The sequence below is a fragment of the Drosophila grimshawi genome, unplaced genomic scaffold (genome assembly GCF_018153295.1).
Source record: "Drosophila grimshawi isolate 15287-2541.00 unplaced genomic scaffold, ASM1815329v1 contig_44, whole genome shotgun sequence".
In the NCBI taxonomy this organism is placed as follows: Eukaryota; Metazoa; Arthropoda; class Insecta; order Diptera; family Drosophilidae; genus Drosophila; species Drosophila grimshawi.
In genome coordinates this window covers 19,876,475-19,897,241 of record NW_025063240.1, presented here as the reverse complement: position 1 = coordinate 19,897,241, position 20,767 = coordinate 19,876,475, and the positions used below count along the sequence as shown (strand labels likewise).

The 20,767-nt window shown below is 42.0% G+C and overlaps 3 protein-coding genes across 3 annotated transcripts; 1 reads left to right on the top strand and 2 right to left on the bottom strand.

The window, feature by feature from the left end:
• The first annotated feature begins 8,970 nt into the window (after window positions 1-8,970).
• Window positions 8,971-11,673, top strand: LOC6556839 (dynein axonemal intermediate chain 1). The gene is made up of 5 exons (XM_001983583.3): window positions 8,971-9,195; window positions 9,267-9,491; window positions 9,570-11,014; window positions 11,073-11,285; window positions 11,346-11,673. Exons 1-5 carry the CDS (start codon window positions 9,010-9,012, stop codon window positions 11,557-11,559), a joined length of 2,283 nt encoding a protein of 760 aa, XP_001983619.1. The 5' UTR covers window positions 8,971-9,009; the 3' UTR covers window positions 11,560-11,673.
• Window positions 11,674-13,810: 2,137 nt separating this feature from the next.
• On the bottom strand, window positions 13,811-16,997 carry LOC6556858 (DC-STAMP domain-containing protein 2). The gene is made up of 10 exons (XM_032743109.2): window positions 16,502-16,997; window positions 16,139-16,449; window positions 15,818-16,081; window positions 15,394-15,761; window positions 15,161-15,329; window positions 14,796-15,104; window positions 14,270-14,375; window positions 14,151-14,219; window positions 13,955-14,092; window positions 13,811-13,898 (listed from the first exon to the last, which is right to left on the bottom strand). The coding sequence occupies exons 1-10, from the start codon at window positions 16,912-16,914 to the stop codon at window positions 13,811-13,813; spliced, it is 2,235 nt and encodes a 744-aa protein (XP_032599000.2). The 5' UTR covers window positions 16,915-16,997.
• A 181-nt stretch (window positions 16,998-17,178) lies between these two features.
• LOC6556862 (DC-STAMP domain-containing protein 2) lies at window positions 17,179-19,824 on the bottom strand. Its single transcript, XM_043215485.1, has 10 exons — window positions 19,793-19,824; window positions 19,430-19,740; window positions 19,116-19,376; window positions 18,854-19,067; window positions 18,636-18,789; window positions 17,974-18,451; window positions 17,798-17,903; window positions 17,586-17,660; window positions 17,384-17,521; window positions 17,179-17,324 (listed from the first exon to the last, which is right to left on the bottom strand). Exons 1-10 carry the CDS (start codon window positions 19,813-19,815, stop codon window positions 17,225-17,227), a joined length of 1,860 nt encoding a protein of 619 aa, XP_043071420.1. The 5' UTR covers window positions 19,816-19,824; the 3' UTR covers window positions 17,179-17,224.
• Between the last annotated feature and the right edge of the window lie 943 nt (window positions 19,825-20,767).

The following is a 20,767-nucleotide window of genomic DNA, read 5'->3' as shown; positions in this document are numbered from 1 at the left end:
GGATACTTACCTAGACGAAGAAGTCACCTAACTAAATTAGTTATATATAGTAGCGATCTGTGAAAGAGAGGAGGAATCCTCGATGCACATCCTAGCAGAAGGTGTTGCCTTAACTAGAAGAAGATGCAGCATCCTAGGGATCCATGTTATGGATTTCAGAGACATAGAAGACCTCAAACCATCAAAGATCCCCACATTCGAGCGGGAACTGGGGCTGATGGCAGAGCTATAGGCTCAGAAGGGAGCACAATAGGGTAGTCGAGTAGGTCGCACTGCAATCCCCCCATAATAATACTAATAAAAAAACATGACTCGTAAATGATCTTCAATGTTTGATATTACTTTCAAGTCGCATAATCCTCAACGTTTTCTCTCAGTGTGGGACAGTGACTTGATTCTGGAAATGGCAGCGACTTTAGTCATAAACTTCCATTGATGAAAAAGGCAGGCAGACTGTGAGAGACTGACTGACAGACAGACAGACAGACAGACAGACAGACCAGCAGCACTCAGACTGACCACATGAATGAATGAACGGACGAGTGACTGAGTGAGTGAGTGAGCTAGTGAATAAATGAATGAATGAATGAATGTGTCCAGTCAAACACATTGCGAGCGTATGCTGATTTCTTCACTTTGTACTTTCCGCTGAAAGTGCTGTAAATTTAACCCAATTCCAAAAGTCAGCTCTTCGGCTACTCTAAAACAGAAACAACTTTTATGGCTGGCCAGCCAACTTGGCCTGAGTTGAGTTGAGTTGAGTGTTTACGGCACATTCCTGCTGGCCGTCATTTTAGGGATGCTCTTCGTTGTTTGGAACCAAGTCGAGTGTTTCTTGGAATTCATAGTTTTGTGATTCTAGCCTCTTCTGTTTATTTTTCATCTTTTGCTTCTTTTTTTTTGCGTCCCATCATAAATAGCAGTTTGTTGCAGATACATGTACTTTGTAGCCATCCACTGCCACTTGCCAGCTTCATTTTGTTTTTTTTTTTTTTTGCCTTCTGTGCAACGAGTGTTGATTGCAATTGTTAAACAATGAAAAGGAATTTCTTGTCATCTTACAGGCAGCATTTGAGTCAAAGATGCCACTCTTTAAAGTAGTTTGACATGAGTCAGCTAAGCAGATAGTCAGATAGATTTACTCTAGCTAGTTGTAGGCAAGTAGTTTGCATTATAAAAGCGATAATTAAGCATAAATACATCTAGTTATAGGCATTATAATTCACATATTATCAACCTGTTCAAATATTGTAAATGGCTCGGCTTGTCCCTCAAGGTTTCAGTTGTTTGCTTTTTGGATCAATAACCAATGACAACGATTAGAATTGGTAATGAAAAGTACGGTAAATCGTCTGATATAAATAAATCGATTGACAAATCAGTTATTTTGTAAACAATGCTTTTCCATTGACGTCAAATCCATTTAGGGCGGAAATTCTTGTGACGCATTCAGACGCTGACTAACGGTACAGGTAGATGAATGATTTCATTTACACCTTATCAACATATCAGCTATGTTAATATCTTTTATGACAGACACAGCGGTGCCAGTTACACTCTCGCACACACATTTCGTCAGCGCATACCAAGAAAACAAATGTGGAAATTGAACAGAAAGTTGCCAGATGATAATGATAGCATGTCAGCGGAGATTGGAGCTTCCACAATAATGGAAGAGCGCGAACATCAGCCAAGTAAATAAATCAATCAGCTGTTCATCGGCATACACCATTTTTGTATCTTTCTTTTTTTGTTGTTGTTGTTGCTGATGTATCTATGGGTTCCCGAGTCACGTCACGTTCATGATTGATTTGTTTATATTTTTAGAGCTGGTCAGCGCTAATATCTGTCCAACAAAGATAAACAAATTTATTTATATATAGCCTCGTAGGATCGTAAAGTTTTTTTTTTTCTTTTTTGACTATTTTTAACCGATTGCCCAACAGTAGTGCAAAAATTCCACGAAGAGTACAGTTGTTATTTGTTTGTGCCATTTGTTATCTTTGAAAATGTTCTACCCGACCAATCTCATATCTTTTCACGTGGCCCACAACTGACGCTTATGGCAAATATGACCCGCTATATAGTGTGAACATGTACAGTCAAAAAAAAGTTACCCTGAGTTGTTCCGAAAACTAGAAAAATAATCCTGTTTTCAGATATAAATTTCTTAATAAATGAAATCAAATTTCTAAAAATTCGAAAGGTTTATTTTTTATATCTGTTAATACAATAAAATAAATGAAAAATAATAATAATTTTCCTCCCAGTGCAGTATATAATGTGTATTTCAGTTATACAGAATAATCACGCGTTTCAGCGAACTAAATAAACAACAAATGTAAATGCGTACTCCGTCGCCAAAAAGCCAAAAAGATGATAAGATTAGATAGTTGAATCAACATTAGAGTAGAATGTACTCAACTTTTATCGCCAATTGGACAGCCATCCTGGGTAGGTCGTAAATTTGATGGCAATTTCCATCAAAATAAAGATATTCTTTATGTTGCAGTTATATAAATCCATAAGCTTTCAAAAGCATTGAACATTTACCCAGCACTCGAAAGTTGGGACCTGACTTGAGCAAATATCTAAGCTGGAAGAGTTGCAGCTCACACATGATTATATAAATGTACTTATCTGGAATTTCCCAAGATAAGCGCATTTGTTTATTTGTTATTTGATTTTACGTAGGATTGCAGATTTTTTCGTCGAAACGGAATTCCAGATAAAAACCCAAAAAAAATATTTACAAAAACTGAGATTAAATTATGGCCACATGTGATATCATTATTTGCGCCGACTATTGTCTGATCTCTGATAATAGATAATAGCTTGTCTAGTATCCAAAAATCATCATATCTAAAATTAGTCGAGGGTATAATAGTCATAAATATGGGATTATGGAATGAGCCCATGTTCGAATGAAAAACTACTAATTTGACACACTTACAAAGAGCCGTTCATAAATGGCAGATGCAACCAAAGAAACCATATAAATAGTTACAACGACAATAAACAAATTTTAGATAATTGAGCAATAAAATGCTCTTATGCACTTTACACGATTATGAAAACTAAATCCTACCCCAAAACCCCTCAAAAAGCCAGAGAAAAACCATGTAAATGATGTTTGTTGCCTGCCATTTTCAATTTGTCAAAGAGAAAACCAAATTATTTGATGGCTGCTGAAATGGCCAAGATAAATCAACACAATCGGCGCCCGCCCGCGCCCATTGCGTAAATCAAATATTTATGTTTAGATTTTTGAAATAAAAAAAACTACAACTTTATGGATTTCTTTGGTCGCCGTTCGAAATCTTTTGATTGTGTACAAATTCGATGGCCCCCGTCCCACTGCCGCATCTCTTTCTCTTTGGGCTTTTCAGTGTGTATTTGTCTGATTTATAAGGTCAACACGAGCACCGAAAATAAACGCAACACCAAAATTGAAGATGCCGGGGCCAAAACGTGGGCGCCCCCTCGAGATCATTTGCACTGCCAGCTGACATCTTTCGGATTAATGGGTCAGTTGTAGTCGTAGTTGTAGTTGTTATATGAAGCAAGAATGTTATTTTGTTGCTCTGCCCAATAATGCTTATCGATCCACATTAAATACGCATTTAGGTGGCAACACTGATCGGAGTTGTCAACGGTTGTGTGCTGGAACCTCTCACTCATAAATCTGGGCCGCTCTTGTTTTTACTCGTTTATAATTTAACAGCAATTTATTAAATGCTCTGAGGCCAGACTTTAATCTGCACTGAAAAATCTTCGAGCAACTGCATAAATTAATTAAATGAGAAGAAAAAAGCGTCGAAAGAATGTGAAAGATATTTTTGTGGAGCAGCCAGCGATGCTGCGACCCCAACAATTTGCCAAGACATATATATATATATATATAATAAGTATATATAAATATATATATGTATGTTAGATGTGCAACTGTATCTGCTTGTGCATCTGCAACGCTTGACAGCGTTGATTAGCGGCGCATCCAAGTTTCCGCCCCGTCCAGCAGCAGCAAAATTTATGGCAGCTGTCTTCAATGTGCGCTGACGACGTCTCCAGGCGCAGCTCCTTGAGAGAAAAACACAGTTTTTCCCGAAAAACAAAAAATTATGTAATCAAATGTTGTCGGCACACAAAAATTCTTGAATGTGCCACACGTAATTAACATCAAAATATTTTCGTTTGTTTTCGGCCAAGAAGTTTCACATGACGTGAGGAAAACTGTTGCTGTTGTTGTAGTTGTTGTGTCGCCAAAGGAAAAGCCGGCAGGTAACTACATACATATGTATGTACATCCCATTTTCTATCTATGAATTAAGGAATTTCCAAACACGTACACATAAATTCTTCAGCATGCGCTTTCCACTTTCTTTCCACTTCGCCGTTGCATTCTCCAAGATATGTTTTTTATTTTTGTATTTTTTCTTGTTCTTTTTTTTTTGTTGTTTGGTTGAGTTTATGCAAATTTCGCAGGCAACGCTCATAATTTCAATGCGACAGCAAAATATGTTGGCGCCAAGCAGCTGAGAGCGACGCGTCGCTGACTTCCATTAGCGCCACTGCCTGAGTGGTGCAGCGTTGCTGTGGTGCAGTGGTGCAGTGGGGAGAGTGGGCAGCTGCTGGCCACAACTGCCACTGTTGGTGGTGATGCCAAAAACTGCAAAAATCTGCTTACATGCATTTCCATTTTACGACCCCCAAAATGTTTGCAATGCACAATTTTGCCCGTCTCAAGTGGATTTTGGATTATTTGCAATGGGTTTCCACTCGAAGCTCAATGACCGTCCGCAGCCACAACCAAAACAGCAAACAAACTGCATTCATCAGTTGACTTTGCACACACAACATTTTCAATTTCAATTTTTGACATTGGGCCACTCGTAAATCACAAATCTGTCTATATAAATACTCTTGAATATATCAGTAGCTGTGTGCATTAAGTGACTATATTGACATCAAACAGATAATAGATGATTGATTGTTGGATTAATTTAATGACTTGCATATAAACACAAGTTTTTGGGGCTTTCATTGACATTTTGTCAATATTATTTTCCAGAGTTTCATTGCTCAACTTTGTCAAAACTGAATCGATTCTCAGATTTTAAAATACCAAATCAGTTTGATAATGGAACTCTACAATAAAACTATCTTCGAAATTGAAATCCCGATTCTGACTTGTATTACGAGTAAAATTATACCATCGAAAAAATATACTTTAAATCGCAAACAGGATTGTCAAGCTTGGGTCACGTGCTGTGTAACAAGTAGGGCCATAAATCCTGCCTCAAACTAACTTGCTATATTCTCAGAAGACAAGTACAGCTCGTAAATTCAATTGTGTTGTTCATTATACTTGGAACATAACTAAAACTGCGAGCATCTCAACATATTTAGCAAGCTACAGCTACAACTTGAAGAAGGTTGATTAACCCCTCGAGATGGTGCTGAGGCAAAACAAACACAAAGTGCGAGATGAAAGACGAAGCAGCCCAGAAGGATAACCAACTCTGGCCAAGGCAAAAAGGCAAAGGGCAAAATCAGCCAACCTACACAAGAGATAAGAGAGAGAGAGAGAGAGAGAGAGGTAACCAGAGAGAGAGAGAGTAACGAGAGTCCGCTCTCAGATAAATTCAGCAAAAGGGATGCCAAACGCTGAATGGAAGCGAGGGTTTTAGGATGGAGTTCCGTTTAGTCGGAACAACCCCCAAGTTGAAGTTCAATTGCGGGCAAGTGCAAGGCTGTCGGGTGGCAGGACACGCAACCGGGCAAGGACGATGGCAAGCATACAGCCCAGGCACCAGCCCAACCACCCACCCACACAGGACACGAAACTAAACGTACATGTGTATAAAAAAATCACAATCGAAAGCCCAAACAAAAGGATGCAAACGATGTCAGGGATAAAATTGAAAGCAAACATAAACAAGACTCTGAAAAACCACCACCAAAGCCCTGTGGGCTGATGTCAGGAAAAACTTTAAAGTATAAAGGAAAATGCCTTCAACAAATGAAAAGGTATTTCTTTACCCAAGCAAGTAAAGTCTGCAGAGGCACAGAGACCTTAACATAACCACTAAAGATAGTGTATGCTTTGTGGCATAACTTCCAGCCCATACATTAGCTATGCGGCACATTCAAGTGCAACTCGACTCAAAGTGGCCAAATGCAAATTGTTGATTTGTTGGCTAACAGAGACCACCCAACCAGGCAGACACCCACATAAACCACAAAACATACACACAACTCTAAAGCTGTCTAACATATGACCAAGCTCTAAAACAGAATAAAGACTACATTTAATAAATGATTTTTTGATATTTTGTTAATAAACAAAACATATAATAAAAGTTGCAAAGCCTCCCTTTAATTAACTAGTTGCAAATTGATTTAATTTTTTAATAATTTGCGAAATATTTTCTATTTTTAAGTACACATTCTGCAACAATATTGAAACGGGTTTTAGAATTGATTGAGAACTTTACAAATTTCTAGCATACATTTTTTTTGTGAGTGTATCAAAAGATATTCGCTTTGAATGGCGTCAACAAATTTATTTCGCATCAGAGCGCATCTGATGAATGACGTGACTTTGACAGCAGCCAAGGCAGAAGTAACAAAAGCTGAACAAGGAGCAGCAGCAGTGGCAGCAGCAGCAATCATGGCCATCATCAAGCAAAAACCTCAACCGCCTCCTCCTCCTCCTCCATCTGCTTCATGGGGCAACTGCGTCGTTGTTCGGATCGGCTACGTCGCTTGCTTTCGTCATCAGCACTCGTCGCAGCCACCTTGGCCATACTCCAGACAATGTTTACATAACATGGCTATGACGACGCTTCGCCTGCCACATCTGCAGCAGCAGCGCTGGCTAACACGCATGCGGCGAGCTCCATTGAGCCTAGCCGGGAACGGGATAGCAACAGCAAAAGGACAGACACGACGACGACGACGACGATGCTCGTTGATGCCGGCAAAAAAACAATTGAGTAACAGGAGAAAAAAAGCAACGCAACATTCACAAATTTACGTTACGCACCCTGCACTATGGCTATATATATATATATATGTATATCCATCTCTATCTATAGATACACACACACACACACACACACACATGTACATGTATCTATATACGATGTCTGTACTCGCTTTTGGTGTTCACTCTCACAATGTCCTCGCTGCATTGGGCTTCACAGAATGAGAGGGCGGCTTGGTGTGTTCTTTATGCAAATCTGCACAGTTTTCAGATATGCAAATATGGATATGAAATTCAGCATTGCTATCGTATATTAAAAGTATCTTACGGATATACGATAAATATTGGTAACAATTATTTGTTGTTGTATACCAGCTGTTTCCAGCTCTTCTATAAATAAATCCATATTTATTCACTTGCGATAAGGAGTTAAAAAAAAAGATAACAAAACAAATTGCTACCAGCCAAACATGCAGTTAAAAATTAATTAGATAAAAAAGAACAACTACTGTCTGAAAGACTTAGGGGTTTTTTGGGTTTTTCTAAGAACAAAACAACTTTCTTTTCATTAAATGGCTTTCTAGCTTCAGTACCAGTGAAATATTAAGTTATAGATTAACTAGATAGCCAAACTATCAAAATACTGGAAAGGATTTAATATATGTATACTATTTTTTATTAAATTAAATATATTACACAAAAATATACTTAAAAGTTGGAGTACTAGCTACAAATACAATATCTGTATGCTATGTATTATATATAGTAAATCTTTCCAGCTATTTATACCTACAACTAGTCCACTTCCTATCCCAATTAGCTATTTCCTCTCGAGCCCATCTCGTATCTGTCAGTATGTCTAACGAATAGATGCACATCTATATATATATATATCTTAGCTATACAATACTGGATATGTATATTCACTGCAGATTTCGCGGTGAGCTGGTTAACTTTCAATTAACGTCACATTTCACGTACCTGCGCACTTTTCTCTCGATGCAGATGCAGAGTGTTGCCGGTGATGATTCCCGCGGTGGTCGCCTTCGCATGCATTGCCACTGAATTTATGACGTACTGCGTCTGCTTCGACAGACCTGAAGCTGAAGCCGTAGTCGTTGCCAAAGCTGGTTGTGGTTTATTCAGCGCCAACGACAACGACGACGCTGTTGGCGATGGCGATGGCGATGTCTGTGTTTTTGCAACATTCCTAATTGAGTTTTCTGGTACTCGGTTTTCACTTTGGCAGTTGTCCATTGAAGGCAATGCCGTTTCGAGTGCTTGTTGTTGTTGTGTAACTGACATGCTCGTAATTAGCTGTTTGACTATTTGATATTTGGGATTGCGTTGGCAATTTATCTTATGTCTAACACCAAATCAATTAGTTGAGAAAACAGATACCAGATACACTGGCCAGCGTGTATCTCAAAGATACATCGCATGCAAATTCACTTTTTGCTGCGAACGTTTTGTCGCAAGCACATTGAAATTACGCCGGGCTTTCGGTTTGCCGGATATATATCTATATATATCTATATATATATATATATATATATAGTAACGCAACGTTCGCACGGGCTGCGAGTTCAACTGTTACTGAAACGCATTGCGAACAGCGTCCTTCGCATCTGGGTGGTGGTTTCGTTAGACGTGTTAACTTTATCTGGCTTTTTATCTAACGAAACGAGAGCGAGGGGAAATTCACAAGGATTCTGGGATTCGTGCAGCAGTCCAAAGCCAAAAAGGCACTAACGAACTGGGACTGAGCTGGGGATCTCATTCAAAATGGGCAGCATTCATGGCACTAATTAAATGGGGACTGATAAGAACAGCTGTGTGAAATGATTACCCAAAAGCGAAGGAAGCTCTATGCATATGGACCAATTATTCCATTAATCCTGGGAACATTTCACAAGTTATTTGTACTTAATAATATCAGGTTTTCATTGAAACAAAACTTTAAGTGTTATTTATTTGCCAAGTCACAAATACAAAGGGCAAGAACTCTAACTAATCCAAAGATGGAGCCCACATCGAGCATGAGAAAAGACAGCGATGCCGAGCGTAAATCTATACAAAAGAAATCAGTGGCGGTCGCTCTTGATTTACTCGAAGAGTCAACTGCGGTGAAGGAGAAACCACGCACAAGCACACACTACTATGGCCAGGAAATAGATACAGAGATCCAGCATCGCATGCAGTTCCGGGTAAACTGCGTAAAACATCATCGGAAATCCAAATACATTGTTAACTAAATCACTTCTCTGTCGCTCCTTAGGTGCTGGAGACCATTGATGAGCAGGAGGTCGATCTGACGCCCAACTGTATACCAGATTTACCGCAAAAGGAAAAGTTCTTTAGACTCAACTTGCAGCTAGCGAATGAAATCAGCAATTTGCCCGATTTTCACACCAGAAACAGCTCAATCCGATCCAAAACACGGTCCAGCATGCGAGGAGGAATCGGTGGCAACAAGCAGTCGATCGATGAGATCATCAATGGGGTATGTCAGACACCCAATTTGAATCTTCACTAAAAGCACTCATCTCATGCGCAATTCCTGGCTCCATCCCCCAAATAGATAACATACGAAACGATCACATTTGAACCAGCTACGGTCCAGAAAGTGGAAGAAGTACACATTCCGGTGCCCTACAAGAAGTCCTTTGTAAAGGTCACGCTGCGTAAATCGATTTTTGTCGTATTGCACTCACAGGTCAGCAACACGGTGGCAAAGGGCACCAGCCAAGGCGATGTTGTCGAGGCAGACAACAAGCTCTATGAGTATCTGACTGTTGGCAAGGGTAAGGTGCGTCGTCGGGCCGACAACGATGCCCAGACGAATTTGGTTCTTACGAACACCCGAGCGATGAACACAATAGTTGTGGACTATGCCACGGTGGGATCATATGTGTCCAACTTTGAGATGTATGACACAATGCAGGGCGTTGGCCAAAAACCAAATGTTCAACTCACCATGCACAGCTTGACCAAGCCGGCGGATGAGGCACCAACACCTCGCATGAGTGACGGCGGCACGAGTGCCATGGACGATGATGAGGCCAAGGAACGTGGCAAGTTGCGTTCGATGATCCTCGAGCTATTTAGAAAACCAGAGTTTATACAAGCCACCCGAATCATTGGACGCACTCTGTCCAGTAATCAATTTGATCACGGCATGCAACGTTTTCGCAACTTTAATGAGGTTCATCGATGCTCCCTGACAGTGCAATACAAGTACTCGATGAAGCTTCTATTCAGATTGATACCGGCACCCAGCAGGGAGGAGCGCAAGGCGGTCAGCGACATCAGTTTCTGTACGAGCAACAGTGACATTCTGGCCATTGGCTACGGTCTGTTCTCCTTCTCGTCACAGCAAGTGCCCGTCACTGGCGAGGTATACGTGTGGAGCATTAAGAATCCGGGTGAACCGGAACGAACCTATTACTACAATCAGCCCGTGACTGCAGTCTGTTTCTCCCCCTATCTGCCAACGCTGATTGCGATCGGGTTGTACGATGGCAGTGTTGAGGTGCGCAATGTGGCCGATATAACGAATATGCCCATTGCTGTCTCTCAGCGGAGCAGCTCGCCCAGTTGTGCACCGGTTATTGCGATACGTTGGCTCAAACAGGAGCAGAAGGATAGCAACGAAATTGATCCGTTTCTCTGCCTGTTGCAGGATGGTTCCGTGACACGGTTTCGCATCGGCAAAAGTCCGTATCTGTTGCGGTTCACACAGATGACGCTCGAGCGCATCGAGGGTCAGCCCGAGGGCATACGGGTGCCGATAGCAACGACGACAACTGTGGCCGCCAATAGGCATCCACAGGGTTTGTATATAACCATCCATCCGGTGCAGAAGGATATCTATTATATACTGACCGACGAGGGTTGCATTCACAAGTGCTCCATCAACTATCAGCATCAGTATCTGGAGGTGCTCAAGTGTCATGATGGCGGTGTCAATGTCATGGAGTTCTCACCTTGGTCGCCCAAGCTATTTCTCACCTGCGGCAACGATTGGTAACCCCATCAAACCTACCCCTTTCAATTAACAGTGCTAGTTGAATGTGTTTTGCAGGTATGTGCGCATCTGGGTGGATGGCATTACTCGACCCCTGATCGAACTGCTGGATGACTTTCAGCCCATACACTGGGCCAAATGGAGCTACACGCACTCAACAGTTATCATAACTGTAAATCGAAGTGCCTGCAGCATCTGGGATCTGCGGCGTAACATCCTAAAGCCAATGGGCAAACAAACCACGGACTCCTCCTTCAACACAATTGCCCAGTAAGCGACAAAATTGGCATAACTTGTAACTGCTCCTGTTTAATGTGTTATCCTTTGTAGATTCTCCAACAGCGGCACCGTTCTGGTCGTGGGCAACGAACGTGGCAATACCCTGTTCCAGGCCATCAATGATATGCCTTTTTCACCACATTTCCAGTATGACGAAATGGAGAAGGCCATTTACAGAGCCATTGGAAATGATCAGGAATTGTTTATTGAGCTGAAGAGCATTGGATTCTTTGGTTATCCGAATAAGAAGAAGCACGAAGACTAAGTAAATTGGTTGGCAACTTAATAATGACAGAAAGGTTTTTGAATAAGTTAGGAATCGATTCATAATATTATTAGAATGTAGTACTTTGAAATGAGACTTATAAATAAAGAAATATATTTTGTTCACTTAGAAATCATATATATCTACCTCAAGCTGAGTTATCGATTCATTCGGGCAACTTTACAATGAGAATCCCTGCTCAAATAACGACTCAACAAGTGAGGAATACATGAAACCAAAACCGAAAAGGTCATCCAACTCTGTGGTTCAAAGGACGCAGACAAAGCTCAAAACTGATGAAACCTCTGCAAACTTGCCGCTACTTATTTACACCCCTCTACTTATATATATATATATATATATATAACGGCCTGGAATTGGATCGGTTGATGGTTGATCAGTTCCGCAGCAACAGCTCAAATTACTGCATCGAAACAGGTAACTGAAGACCAAACTGATCAACTAAGCTGTGCTCCGCAACCAATTTCAAACAAGAGTGCTCTAATCGGGAGTGAACGACTAGAAGATACCACTTAGATAGTTCCAGCAAATGTTAAAGCATTCACTTAACATTTTATCAAGAGAAATAGTTCCAAAATTCAAAGGAGAGTAATTTATTTCACTTTATTCCTTTAGTCATTATCCCCTTTTAGTCATTATTGATGAGTACACGGTATTTAAGGCGATTCGGCAAATATGATGACCCCTCTCTCTCTCTCTCTCTCTCTCTCTCTCTCTCTCTCTCTCTCTCCTCTGGCTCTGTCTATCTGCCTCTTTTGAGCTCTGATCTTTTGAGTGTCTGGCAGTTGTTTGTGAGTGTGGTTTAAATGTCAACCGACTGCCCGACGATGGTGGTGGTCATTGTGTGGTTTCTCGAACTCTGGGGGAAAACGGGTGTTAAATAACAAATAAACACTTGTGCACACATTAGCATACGAGATGAAAGAGGCAATGAAAACACAGAGAATTTATTAAACAGCCATAAAAGACAAGAAAAGAAAGAAAGATGGAAAATGAACCCTGATCAAAAGGTTGCGACCCCCAGGTAAAGGTACAAAGCGTGTTACAGTTTTTGGGCACATTCAACAAATAGAAATAACTGTCAAAATTTGTGGCTCATAAATAAACAAGCTGGTTGACCATCGGGGTACGGGTTCGAGGGACCACACAAACACACGCATAAGTAAACGATGGCTGTAAATTACACAGCACATTCTTCAGGCTCGAGCAGAGGACAGGAGAGGAGAGGAAACCAAACCAAACCAAACCTAAAACCAAAACGACGCTGGGATGTCATCATCAGTGGCGACCGCGACGGCCCCAGCAGTAGAAGACCAATCCTTGTCCAGCTAAACACAGCTGCATTAATTGTTGAGAAACAATCTCAGGCTTGTCGTGGATGTCGCATTTAATGAACATTTAATTGCAGCCCACATGTGCGCCAAACAATGACCACAATGTGACTACACTCAGAGAAATACTTACGTTCGACGGCCTTAAAATAGTTGCATCAAACTAGTATCGCTCGGGTAACAATCATAATCGATTTTGGTTGAGAAATATTAATTAAATTTAATTCTTAAAAATTCTTTATGTTTATAAGAAACAAATTTCTTAAAGTGGGAACAGTTTTCTTTTTCAAATTCCTAAAAATCTGCTGTGGTTTTCTATGGGATTCTCTACACGCATTCCAATAATAGCCTGGATTTTGAGCTTTATAAAATCTAACTTGTTGACTTGGTAATGTTAATCACAGTTTTTAAAAAGGCCACACTTCTAATGGTAATTTCGAAAGTTTTCCAAGTGTATCCCAGGCAACAGCGAAGGCCGGAGGCAGATTGGAGGCCGTTGCACAAATTGAAAACAAAGTGTTATTGCCCAATGGACGACGACAAAAGACGGTCATTATCAGCCTCCTTCTGGTCTTTGGCGTCTTCCTCGTCATCTTGAGTGAGAGAGAGAGAGAGAGAGAGAGGGGAGATGAGAAGGAGACAAACGAGCAAACAGTAGCTGATATGGCAACGACAAAGTCAACCAGAAGATGATGAGGCAGACGCAATGTCATTTTTACCAATAAAAGCTGCGATTCATCAGAATCGCTGAGATTCTCAGCGCCAAGTAAGGCCAAGTAAGATCTTGAACTGGGTGAAAGGTGCAAAAAGAAATGGAACGCCGGCTCCGAGAATGGTAGCTGTTTACACTATGCAACAACAAGCAAAATAAACAACAAATTATTATTCATAAAAATTATTTAATATTGTTTTCCTTCATGTTTTTTAGCGGAACAATAATTGCCATCCTCGCGAAAGGGTTGACTTTGCGGTTCATCGGATGAGTCACTGCAAAGTGTAAATATCCTTATAAAGAGTGCTTCAAATGCCAACCAAATGCTTACCCAACATCGCTGATATCGCTCGAATCACCATATCTAACCCGGGGATTACATAAAACACATTGGCAATTCGATTCCAGGAAGCACGACTGACAGTAGACACCTCGACAGCCTTTCGTATCGCAAGCGACGCAATCATCTCTGGAAAACCCAAACTTTTCATCAAATTTTGGCATATAAAAGAGAGTTAAACTCTTACTTGGTCAGCGACATATTGCATATAGTGCAATATTTGCCCCGATAGGCGCCTAAACAGCCATAGGACAACCTGGCTCACAATATTAGTTAGTGTAATTATTACTATATCAATTAACCCACCTGTATAAACACGAAGAGCACTGTGTCAGCACCTTGGAGATTCTATTTTCATATGCATAGATATTCTGGGAACGGGCTCGTCTTCTGGCCGGCTTTATAAAGCTGTCTGAAATAATATCATATAAGACAAGTAAGAGTGCTGTAGTCGAGTGCGCTCGACTCGGGTCTTTCTTATCCGATCTTGATGAAATTTTGGCAGTTGATCAATAATATGCAAATGCATATTACGTATTAATAAGAAGATTCCGCCTTGGAAATTGTAGCATTTATTGCTATCGGAAGTTTAACTATATCGATAGTTATCGATCAAATAAAGCAAACTTGATCTGCGCCGGGTCTCTAGTCTCTAGCTCTTATAGCCAGACAGATGGACGAACGGACGAACGGACTTGGCTATATCGACTCGGCTGTTGACCCTGATCAAGAATATATGTGCTTTATGGGGTCGGAGTTGCTTCCTTCTCCCTTTAACCCATTTTAAATGGGTTCATGGTAATACAAGGTAATACAAGTCTAGTAAATCCACCTTTACGAATCTGAAGATGGCGAAACAGGAATGCGGCACGCTGCTCGGCATTTCTCTGATACATTGCGTCCAGCATTCGATGGCGCAGTCGGATGCTGAATGGCTCCAGGAGCACCAGGAGCCAAGCCAGCATGCATAGCACAATTATATGGAAATAGTGAAAATAGTTGGGGAAACTGGGCAAAGGAAAGCAGCGTTGAATGTCAACGATCAGATTCTTCGTGAGTGGCTCAAAGGCTGTGGTCAAATTACGTAATACGCCACTGATAAAACCACCATTCTTAATAATCAGCTTTGTATAAACCGGAGCTGGAATCATTATATAGTATTAGGTAGTCTAAGTCACGGAGTGATATCCAACTTACGCTGAAGCTCTGCTGTCTGATGGGATTGATAGGCCATCATGGCCAACATCGAGTAGAGACAATGGTCCACAAAACAAATGGTGAATAGCTGTAAGCTGGCTATAATCAGGAACATCACAGATCGAAACATATAACTCAGCTCAGAGGGCAAGATGCGGCAGGAACCCAGCTGACAAAAGTAAAGAGAAAAACTTTGTAAGAAAAGGAAAGTAAAATGAAATTTCGCTTTATACAAATCCATATTTCTTCGCCTTGAGGGCAATCATGGGCAGATCATTATTGCCATATTTGAGTTGCATTCTATTATTGAACTTGGTGAATTGGCTCGTTAAATAAACATTATTAAAGTTGGCGCTGCCCAAATAGCTCCAGCGATAATAGATCGAACGCAGAATGATGAGTACAATCAGCAGGAGGATCACAAACTCCAACCAGATGAATGTGAATTGCAAATGTTTCATGTGCAGCTGCAACTCTTTGTCCATTTCCAGTTCGAGTTCGTTGCTCAAATGATGGCGATCATCGCTGGAACTTGTGTTGTGATCGAATGTGATGCTAACCTCAAACAAGCCACGGATTTGGGCAGTGCTCTGCATGGGTGCTGCTAGTAGATAAATATTAATTACAAATTGTAATTATTATTCGCATAAATGGTACTCTTGAAGATGTGATCGACAACAGCCTGCTGCTCCTTTAAGTGGGTGTCAAAGAAGCTCGGCAACGCCTTCAGATTGGCACAGAACCACTCGAATCGATTGCTAATATTACAAATGGCCTTCCTTTGATCCTTGAACTTGTACTCACACTCCTGTATGCTGAGAGTGCCGGCGCCCAAGCATCGATCATAAGGCGAACCCATTTGAGTGTCAAACCAACTCTGCTGATGTTGCAGCCAAGCATCGCAGCTTTGATAGCCAGCATCTACACACAGGGAACAATATTCAGATTGAGAGCAGCTCACAGCTCACTCAAACTTACGCATTCTAAGAATTGGCGTCTCGAGATGCCTCAGTGCCACATCCAAACGCTGCATGATCCTGCGCACTTGACTCAAACAATAGTAGACGGCATCCTCGATGGCATAGACGGGTTGGCCCATTATCTCGTGCATTGGCGTTAGAGCATTCCTCAGCAGCGTCTGGCCACAGGAGAGCGTGTACACCATGATCTCCACATTGCGAATGATGTTCATCATGGGTCCTGCCACAGCCAACACAAAGGCAATGGCGATGATCAGCACCTGTCCCCTACAGCCGGCAACTAGGGGCACCCATAAAGCCCCAATGGATCTGCAAATGAAGTTATTTGATCAGAAGTCACAAAAGTTAATCGCTCACTCACCTCGTCGTCCGGTTGTACAAAACAATGAGTAGCAGCAGCACGAGCAGCACAATGAGCAACCAATACAAGCTCAGATCGCTGGAGGCCTTATGGAAAAGGAGCTTATTGAAGAGATACCACAAGAGCACCAGAAATATGCCCAGTATGTAGCCGAGAATTAAGTAGATCATTAGATAGTCGCAGATGAAGAGTTTGTCGACAGCTGTTAGCTTGACATCCATGCGAGAGCCAGCAGCAGGTGACTCAGATTCTTCAGGATAAATGGTTGCTGGCCCCTCGTCGATTCTACTTTTAATTTTGACTCTTCGCATCCTTTGACTACGCCGCTTGCCGTAGTAATAACTCCTCACTTTGGCATCCATTTTGGGATCGATTGGCTTCTGTGGCTTTAGTTGATAGATCTCATTCTCCATCTCCTCATCAATGCTAATCTCATCGTTGGTGTACTCGGCTCTTTTCGCCGCCTTTTCCCGTCCAGCGTGCTCCCGTTTCGACGCATCCCCAGCTGAGGATGTCGAGGATGCCAAGGATTCAGCGCTAATACTCTTATAGATTGGCATTATTTAAACTCTTCTGATGTGCATCGACTTGAAAATAAAGTTCTGTAATAAATTTACAATCGACTATGTGAAGTAAAACTCAGGACAACTAAGAACAGAGTCTATTAGTCACTTTATTATTCATAGTTCAGATAAGCTTAAAGGAGTTCATAGGTTATCCCGTTTAGGTTTCCTTTTTATGCTCCTGCTTCCGATAGTTGCCGCCGCAGGGACTAGCCTGAAGTTGTGTAAACGAAACCGCCTCAGGATCATCCGAGGAGTCCCTGCAGGGCAGCTGGTTAGATTACTTTGACCCGCTGATGGATGTCAAGCTGATGCTTACTGAACCTCAGAGATGTCGCTGACATCGCCATAATCAATGGGTCGCTTGCAGAGGCAGCAGTTGTTCTTCGATTTACTGTAGCACACCTCGCAGTAGAGTCCCTGGCAACCCTCGGTATCGCACCTGATCCGGCTCGAGCTGAAATAGCAATCCTGTAGTGAAACGGTTGACTGATTGGCATTTGTGTATCGGGAAAACTAACGAGCTGAGCCGCTTGGCGCACAGTATGCAAACATCTCCGCGTGGTCCTTCCATTAGACAGAGACAGCAATAGCACCTGCAGAAGCAGCTTGTTAAGTCGTCTGTGCTGGCCAGCTACAGTGATCGCTCGAGAAATTGAACAGAGCTGACTTCAGCTAAAGTACTTCATTGAAACTATAGCTTCTCGAGTGATCACTGTACCATTATACAAACCAACACAGCTTGGCTATTAGCCAGCTCAGGCAGCTATTTGGACTATTCGCCTGTTGATATCGAAAAACAGCTCTTGCCCTGCGACGAGCAGACTTCAAGAAGCTATCTGCGAAGAGAAGGGCACATTAAATGAATTGATACCATTGATACCAACTCAAGAAAAAGACAGTTTCTACCTCTCTCCTTGAGGATTCGCTGATGCAAGTACAGAGCACGCTCGAAGGCCCTTTCCGGATAGAATCGCTGCATGATTAGATGACGCAATCGCAGCATATATGGCTCAGTCAGCAGGATCAGCCAGGCAACCAGGCAAATGATCAGTATCTTTATATAGTTTCCATAGTTGGGCTCCATCGGCTGCGGCAGGCAGGCTTTCGTGTCCAATGTGGTTTTCTGGGTAATTGGTCGAAAGGCCTGAACAATGCCTCTCATAATATCGCCCACAAAGCCACCGCCTTCGACCTCCACATCGACATAGGCTGGGATCTCCAGTTCGTCCTGCTGCTCGCCATAAAACGCAATGGTGTCCAGCAGCCAGAAGAGACTGTAGTCCACCAAACAAATGCTGCCCAGCTGCACACAGGTGACGCTCATAAAGAAGGCATTCTCCACCAGCATCAGGCACTCATAGCCAGTTAGACGCAGACTGGTCAGCTTAAGAATCGGGAATTAAACTATATGGATACTATATACTATACTATACTATACATATGTGTTACTAAAGCCGATTGAAAATAATTAATGATGTGTGGAAAATGAGCTTGAAGTTTATCAGACGCAAAGCAGAAAAGAGGACATTTTTAGTGATCGATATTTATCGATATATACCTATATATACCTTTAAGTATTGGCGCCTCTCCAGACGCTTGAGTGGCAAGACTGGTAGCTGTCCCTGTGCCTGCCACTGTCTATCGACAGCATAAAAGGAGCTCATCAAGTAAATATTCTGATAGCGAAGGCTGAGCATGTAGCGCAGATAGAAATAAATGGCTCTGTTTAAGGGAATACATATATATATAGATATATATATAGTAAGATTAGCTATTGCTTGCCTACTTGATGAGTACGGCGAACAACATGAGCCAGCAGAGCAGATCCAGCCAGCCCTGGAGCATCGTGAATGGACCCAGGCGATCGCTGATATCCCCAATAATCTCTTCACCCACATCCGAGAGATTCTTCGAGGCGTTCGTGTGGAAGTAGAATTCGTGCTCAAAACTGATGCTCACATCGAACATTTGCTCGAGCTGAGCAACAAACTCGTAATATCCTGCAGGATAACACTTAAAGCCTGCAAAAACAACAGAGCACAACTTACGCTCGAGAAGTGTATCCAAAATATTCCAGCTTGCATCCCAGAAACCGGAGCAGAAGACATCCACCAGCTTGGCAGGATAACAGAGCGCCAGGAAGAGCTTTGTGGCATGGCAAATGGATCTAAAGATGCCCATCTTGGCGCGACATTTTGCCATTGCCGCCACTGCTGAACGCTGGCAACGTTTCCACGGTGTTGTCCCCTTCGAGTTGCACAATTCCACGACAGACTTGAGCCACGCGGCACAAGTCCTTAAAGTATCGACTGCAGAGGGTAGTTTAATCGGCTACTCAAGCCGTTTACTGATTTATACTCACTAATGATGAGTAGATAGCCTTGTAGTCTCAGCAGCAGCTCCATCATCTGTCGCAGGACACGACGCAGCTCGTTTAGAAGCAGCTCAATGGCGGATTGGACGGCACGCACTGGTTCCAGCGCCACGTCCAGCATCTGGCCAACTGCCTGACGCAGCAGCTCCTGGCCACAGGCGAGGCTGCGCAGCATCGCCATCAAATTAGCCAGGATATTCGCAGTGGGTCCAAGGCCGGCCAAGAGGCAGGCCAATGTGATGAGCAGCGCACGTCCCCGAGAGCTGCTTAGAGAAGGTAACGTCAGTGCAAGGATGCAACTGAACAGATATTAGGGATGGATTGGCAAGGGGAACAGTTGGCTTAGCTCACCGCACGGGTCGACTAAAGAGCATCGTTGTGCAGATCAGCGCCAGAAGGACGAAGATCAGCCAAAGTTGCGTTAGATCCTGTTTCCTTTCCGTCGGATGCCATTCGTACCAGAGTAGAACGAGGCCCAGGCCTGTCAAATAGCCACAAATGATGAGGGATATAATCCATTTCGTTGGCCAATTTTCGGGAGACTCTTTGGGACGCTTGAAATTATGCATTTTGTTTGAAGCAAATGCGTTCGACTGACATTTAAAGCAAAGCACAATTCGTTTTTCCTCGAACTTTAAATTTCAAATCACGGCGCGCTCATTGCTCACTTACAAAAGCTCAATGCCATAAAACTCCAGCACAACATACGCCTGTCTCGCTCCAAGCAAATGTAGTCTCCAAACATTTAATTTCCCTCTCAGCTCAAACAACGCAGCTGTGTGTAGAAAGCTAACTGCTGTGAAAGTCAAATGAACTCAACCGTTAAAAATTCAAACACATGGTACATTCTCTCTTTTCTTTTCTTCTCTTTAGCGTCACGTTTCTTTTGTTTTATTTTCAATCAAACCGCCTTACACTCAACTCTTTTTTAGTGCTCAACTGTTTTACACAAATCTCAAACCTTAATTTTCATTAACAAACTGTTCCATTTTCCGTTTTTTTTTTGTTTTTAGTTTTGATTTTGAGGATATTTCATAGTTATTTGTTTGGTTGCGTTTTAAGGGAAATTTTTGAAATGTAACGAACTTTTGTTTTGCTCTGCGTTTTTTTGTATTTTGTATTTTGTTTTTGTTTCTTGTTTTCTGTTTTGCAATTTTTTATTAGTTTTAGTTTTTCTTTTTCTCTGTTTTACGTGCTGAAAAATACAACATTGCAGTCGAATTTTAAACGGCGACTTCGAACTTACTCTATGTGTGTGTGTTTGGTGTGTGTGTGTGTGTGTGTGTGTGTATATATATTTATGTATCGTACGTACTTAAATATGCG